This window comes from Microtus ochrogaster, chromosome 1 (assembly GCF_000317375.1).
Source record: "Microtus ochrogaster isolate Prairie Vole_2 chromosome 1, MicOch1.0, whole genome shotgun sequence".
NCBI classification, from domain to species: domain Eukaryota; kingdom Metazoa; phylum Chordata; class Mammalia; order Rodentia; family Cricetidae; genus Microtus; species Microtus ochrogaster.
The window spans coordinates 86,744,637-86,751,748 of record NC_022009.1 but is presented as its reverse complement, the minus strand read 5'-3'; the positions used below and the strand labels follow the sequence as shown (position 1 = coordinate 86,751,748).

The following is a 7,112-nucleotide window of genomic DNA, read 5'->3' as shown; positions in this document are numbered from 1 at the left end:
GAGAGGAGAGCTGTCGAGTCTGACCTCACTTCCTCTTCCTCCCAGCGTTCTGTTCTGTTTACTCCTCCCACCTATCTTCTAACCAATGAGGGCGAAGCAGTTTCTTTTTATTTAACCAATGACCTTCCTCCATCTCACACACACACACACACACACACACACACAAACAGGGCAGTTTAATTATTTGCTATGTGTATAGTAGATTAGTCAATCAGCACATATTTAAAACCTCAAACATTTATTTTTTTTCTTTTTTTAATTTATTTATTAAAGATTTCTATCTCATCCCCGCCACTGCCTCCCATTTCCCTCCCCCTCCCCCAATAAAGTCCGCCTCCCTCGTCATCCCAAAGAGCAATCAGGGTTCCCTGGCCAGTGGGAAGTCCAAGGACCACCCACCTCCATCTAGGTCTAGTAAGGTGAGCATTCAAACTGCCTAGGCTCCCACAAAGCCAGTAAGTGCAATAGGATCAAAAACCCATTGTCATTGTTCTTGAGTTCTCAGTAGTCCTCATTGTCCGTTATGTTCAGCAAGTCCGGTTTTATCCTAGGCTTTTTCAGACCCAGGGCAGCTGGGCTTGGTGAGTTCCCGATAGAACATCCCCATTGTCTCAGTGTGTGGGTGCACCCCTCAAGGTCCTGAGTTCCTTGCTCATGCTCTCTCTCCTTCTGCTCCTGATTTGGACTTTGAGATTTCTGTCCAGTGCTCCAGTGTGGGTCTCTGTCTCTGTCTCCTTTCATTGCCTGATGAAGGTTAATATTCAGGAGGATGCTCAAACATTTATTAACCTATAATGGTAGACAGGTTCACAATCTTATTTGGCAGTTTGTTAAAAGGTTTGGTGTGGTGGTTTGAGGGAAAATGGCCCCCATAGGGGTTACACAATTATTAGCTGTGGTTTTGTCAGAGTAGCTATGGCCTTGCTGTAGAAAATATGTTACTATAGGAGTGGGTTGTGAGCTCTCATATGTTCAATTTACTAAGCATGGCACACACAGTTGCTTTTGCTGTTACCCATCAAGATGTAGAACTCTCAGCTCCCTTGCACCATTTCTGCCAGCATGCCAACATGAAGATGATCAGCTAAATCTCTGAATCTGCAAGCCAGCCCCAATTAAATATAATAATTGCATAGTCATGATGTCTCTTTACAGCAGTAGAAACCCTAACTAAGACAGAACTTGTTACCAGGGACTGGGGTATTTTTGTGATATACCTGATCATGTTTTTGTTCATATGAATTTGGACTTGTGGTTCTTTGTGTTAGGAAAGCATTGGAATGCTTTAACTATTGCTTAATGAGCCATACCAATAGGAATATTGAAGAGTGTTGCTGACAGTGATTTGAGTTTGTGGCCTGACTTGAAACCTTTCAGAGGAAAAGAATTTTTGTATGTGGCCTACAGATAATTCTTGTGATATTGTGATGAAGAATGTGGCTGCTTTTGTCTTTGTTTGAAAGGTCTGTTTGAAGCTAAAGTGAAGAGCTTTGTTTTGATTCCCTTGACAAAGGAACTTTCAAAACAGCCTAGTATAGATTTTTCCATGTGGTTATTCCTCTAATGAAGATTTATAATGAAATGAACCAAGATGAGCAAGTAAAAATACAAAATGCGAAATTTGAGGAGAAAAGGAGCACCAGGAAATGGAATGGAGCTAAGTCCAGTGTTCAAGGTGATAAACAGATAAAGAAATGGAATAACGGAATTGCTGACCTCAGGGAAAGATCCCATCAAACTAAGCTTCCTACTTGTGAAAATGAATTCAAGAAAGGCTTATGTCCAGGCCTGGTGGAACATGTCTTTAGTACCAGCGCTTAGGAGACAGAAAAGGCAAATTGCTAAGTTTAAGATCAGTCTGGTCTACAGACTGAGTTTTAGGACAGCCAGACTTAGGCAGTGAAGGAAACTATTGAAAACAGAAAGCTGTTGAAAATATAATAAACAACGGGGCCACATTCCAGCCCCAAGAAGCAGCATAACTAGGCATCTTCAGCCACATGGTTCTGGCTTTACAGAAAAGGATAGAATAAAGGGGTTATGGAATCTTTCTTTGTAACTAAGAAAAGTCCCTGTTGCTAGATATGTGTCAGGGATGTCCCTGTATGAAGGCCTTACATATGCCATTGTGTGAAGCTGTGAAAATGAAATTTGGATTGCCTTGGTGACCGCAAGATATTGGAGATGCAGGAGCTGTGGAATACCTGCCAAGGAGAGCTGTTAGCAGGGAGTGAAACCAGCCCAAGATAAAGAAGTAGGTTGCAAACTACAAAGCTCAAAGCAGTTGGATGTCTGAAAAGCACTTACATATCAGAAATGGAGATTCAGAGTTTGGGGCTTTCCCTGATGGTTTTGGGTTTGCTTTGGTACAATATGTATTCACTATGCTTCTTTTCCTATGTCTTGGAAAGATAATGCATATCCTGTCCCATTATATGTTGGAAGTATGTGATCTGCTTTTTGATTTGGATTTTATTAGAGATTAGATATTGTATGAATCTCAGAAGAAACTTTGATCTTTGGCCTTTTAAATACGCCTAAATTTGAGACTGTTATAGACTATGGGAACTTTTGAAGTTGCATTTAATGCATTTTTCCATTATCATATGGCTATAAGACTTTGGGGCCAGGGAATGGAATTTGGTGGTTGTCCTGTAACTTACTCTATAGTCCAGGTTGGCTCAAACTCACACAGCCTGACAGTCTTCCTGAGTGCTGGATTCAAAGGCATTCACCACCACCACATGAATGTTTTTTTTAATTACCTTAAGTTTATAAAATACTATGGGAAAAAAGATAAATTTCCATGTAGAAGGTTTACTACTACTAGAGATATATCCACTTCATCTTACACTAAGGGAACTGATGTGTCTTGGGGCTGAATTAAGACCCACAATCATATTTTCTGAATATGACTATATAACATGATTTTCATCTGTAGCAAAAATCTGTAGCCAGAGTGGGAAAATAAGCATTTCAGGCCACTAGGCTGGGAAATGAGACAGGGGCATTGTACCAATGGCAAAGGTAGTTTGTGCTGCTCCTCTGTTCTTAGGGGAGCTGCAGAGACCCTGTCCTCTAGGTGAGCTCTTGCCAGAACATGTCTCACGGTACATTTTCCACTCTGTAGCTTCCATCTATGTCCCATCTAAGAAATAGTTGGCACATGTAAAAATTGAGTCTTGAATTTAATTGCACTGTTCTACTTAACTAATATTATGCCAAGTTTGTTTCAAAAAGACATAATAACTGAAGGTTTTGAATGTGGGGTTGTTTTGCACTCAAATCATTTTTCTCTTGTCTTTGTAACTGTTGAACTTGTGTTGTAAATAGTGATGTAACTCATAAAGATATTTTATTCTAGTATTTTGTATATTAACAGCTCCATCCTCCTATCTTCTTTCCCATTAATCCCACTTGTTCTCTAAGTTCTGTGTGTCTACTTTCATGGCCTCCACACAAATATAATGAATACCAAGAAATTAAATAATCAGATTAATGAAAGTGGTAATAAAAGATAGTTTTCAAAAGATGGAGTACAAATGGAAAAATATTCAAAATACTTCCCCAGCAGGGAAACGCAAATTAAAACAAGGCAGAGAGTCTCATTCATCAAACAAGAGAGTCAGAATTGAGAAATGTTTTGGTTAATATTAAAGATTACACATTATTGACTTAAACAACAATAAGGAAAGAGCTCTGAGAATTTTCTAATAAAATTACATTAAATTAAAAGTCTTTACATAACAAAATTATCTGTCTACTGCTTATAGAATGGGAGAAAATATTAACTATACGTCAGTTAAAGGGTTAATATCTAAGATATATAATGAACTGCAAAATATATAGGCATACATAATGAACAAATAAGTCAATGATCTGCACAGATAGTTCTTAAAAGATGAAACAGAGATGGCCAGCAAATATGTTGTTAAATGCTCAGTGTATATAAGCACAATTTAAATTGTGAGTTTCTGTGTCATTTTATTTTAAATAGCCATTGTTTAAAAAAAAAAACAAATAGCACAGATTCTGGTGAGGATGAGAAGAAAAGGTAATCATTAATTACAAGGAGAAATTTAAACTAGTGCATGGTGATAGATATGGATCTAATTTCATTCTTCTACAGATTGACATCCAGTTTTGCCAGCACAATTTGTTGAAGATGCTCTCTTTTTTCCATTGTATACTTTTAGCTCCTTTATCGAAAATCAGGTGTTCATAGGTTTGTGGGTTAAAGTCAGGGTCTTCTATTCGATTCCATTGGTCGACTTCTCTGTTTCTATGCCAATACCAAGCTGTTTTCAATACTGTAGCTCTGTAATAGAGTTTGAAGTCAGGGATGGTAATGCCTCCAGACAATCCTTTATTGTATAAGATTGTTTTGGCTATCTGGGGTTTTTTGTTTTTCCATATGAAGTTGATTATTGTCTTCTCCAGATCTGTGAAGAATTTTGATGGGATTTTGATGGGGATTGCATTGAATCTATAGATTGCTTTTGGTAGAATTGCCATTTTTACTATGTTGATTCTCCCAATCCAGGAGCAAGGGAGATCCTTCCATTTTCTGGTGTCCTCTTCAATTTCTTTCTTCAAAGACTTAAAGTTCTTGTCAAATAGATCTTTCACTTCCTTGGTCAGAGTTACCCCAAGATATTTTATGCTATTTGTGGCTATCATGAAAGGTGATGCTTCTCTAATTTCCCTGATCGCTAAGGAAGTTGAGCATGACCTTAAGTGTCTTTTGGCCATTTGAACTTCTTCTGTTGAGAATTCTCTGTCCAGCTCAGTGCCCCATTTTATAATTGGGTTGATTAGCCTTTTACGGTCTAGTTTCTTGAGTTCTTTATATATTTTGGAGATTAGACCTTTGTCAGTTGCAGGGTTGGTGAAGATCTTCTCCCAGTCAGTGGGTTGCCTTTTTGTCTTAGTGACAGTGTCCTTTGCTGTACAGAACCATGGACAAAGAAGGAAACAGCAATCTAGAACTTCATTGCTGTGAACTTAATGGCTAGGAGAACTATAAATTAGAGATAAATAGCCATCTCTCTAATTTCTCAAACTCAACTATTGTCAAAGTGTGATTTCAACACTTTTCTATCAAAGTGGTCTCTTGTTCTCCAACATTGTTTTAAAAATAAAATCTATCCCCATTCTCTTATGTTTAGAAACTTGCATTGGCTTCCTCTTGCAAACGATGAGCTTAGTCTACTTTTCTTGGTCTAAAAGGGCTGTAGTTGTAGCTCACTCTAGTCCCACAACTCTGGCATACAAAATTTCAATGTCAAGCTATGTAAAGCCTTGTAGCTTTCTGACTAAATACTTCTATCTATTAATGAATGAAGGACCGTTAGACTTACCATACTCAATTTCTTTTTCTTAGGCATTTATCTAGATGATAAGAAAATGTCTAATACACAATCCAAAACTATAAAAAGATATTATAGATTAACTTCATATGAAAGAAAAATAATGTAATCTTATTATTCAGGTTCAGCGGTTATTTACTAAGAGTCAATGTTATTCTTTATATACTGTCTGTAATCCCAGTCTCCACTTTCCATTCAAATTATTTTAAAGAAAAATTCACACATAACACTTTATTTGCAGTTGGAGACATTTTTACTCTGTTAGGAATATTATGGGAAACTCTTAAGATATTTTTTTCTTAAAAATAAAGGAGTCCTAGTGTCAGTTCTGTTGCTATAATAAAATACGCTCACAAAAAGTAACACTGGCAAGAAAGCATTCATATTAGGATTACATATTAATATCCGGCACTGAGTTGTCAAGAAGACAAGAACTTGAAACACCTAAATCAGCATATGCTGAGTTCCACAGAAGATTGGGCATTCCCATATCAGTATACGTAATGAAAGCAATCCTTCCACAGACATGGCCAAAGAGTAGCATGAAACAGATAAGTCCTTATTACAACTCTCTTACCAGGTGATTTTACATTGTGGCAAGTAACCTAAATAAAACTAAACATTACCAGATGGAAATTACAGATATCTAGTCCAAGATGCCAATGGTACATGGGGCAGCTACTGCAGTAAAAGATTGTCTAGCCCAATGTGCTGCTCGGCTATGATCCAGAAAGTCTCTGCTGTAGGTTAAGGCTTTACAAATTCTCCTTTTTGTTGTAAAATGCACTGACTCATTTTTTCCATAGCCAATAATGCGCTAAGATACAGTGTGGTATCATTTAATACCTCTGCCTCATGTATTTTCTTGTAATTAGCTCTAGAAGCTTTGCAAATGTCTCACTTAAAATTTTGTAAAACCCCTTTATGATATGAGATAGCATTGTCTGCTTCAATCAGGAAGCATACACTGCCTGATGACTTTTGATTCTACAAATGAACTTTATCTCTGTGCATTCAATCATTATAGTTTGAAAAATAGCAATGCTGCATTTTAAAAATTTCTTCGTTATTTTGTAGACATTATTTCTGACAAGGTTTTGATATGGAAATATAATTGTGCATAAAACATTTACGTATTCCATCTTTCTTTTAGAAACATCCTGTATCATCTTGATGCGAAGACAAGGCAGTTTTCCATCATCAAGGAGGCTTGGGAGCAGTGCAGTTCGCTGGCCTCAAATGAGACCATTCAAGAGACCCTGTCCGATGTGCTGAATAGCATCCATTCAGCTCAAGTTTTCCTCAAAGCAGGATTGAATGTGTTTGAGAGTGTCTTGGTTGAAAAGAACTGAGAAAATACACAGCATTTTAAAAGTTTGTTTACAAGTATAAAAACAAAATCTCTAAATTGACCAGGTATTGTGTGTGTGTGTGTGTGTGTGTGTGTGTGTGTGTGATCAAAAACTTTACCCCAATTTTAAAGCTATTATATGGCATATTTTTAAATGTACATAAGAAAGAACATTTTGCACATTTTAAATATTTTTATATTCCCATTTTAGTATATAACAGCAATTATTGAAATAATACCCAAGATTTATCTATTGCAGAGAAATATGCTGTATTTTTGTAAATAAAAAGCTTCTGAGGGGGTTAAGATATTCTTGGCATTACCATTGCTGTGGACAGAATGTGGAGGAATGCCAGGATTCTCTCTAATAAAATCTCCAGTGACTGAGTTTC

The 7,112-nt window shown here is 37.0% G+C and overlaps 1 protein-coding gene across 1 annotated transcript in view; it reads left to right on the top strand.

Moving 5' to 3' along the window:
- Positions 1 to 6,721, top strand: part of Naaladl2 (N-acetylated alpha-linked acidic dipeptidase like 2) — a 1,189,909-nt gene extending 1,183,188 nt beyond the window's left edge. Inside the window, exon 15 of the mRNA XM_026789752.1 lies at positions 6,523 to 6,721. Within this exon, the coding sequence (XP_026645553.1) occupies positions 6,523 to 6,721 (199 nt within the window). The remainder of the gene's footprint in view (positions 1 to 6,522) is intronic.
- The last annotated feature ends 391 nt before the right edge of the window (positions 6,722 to 7,112 follow it).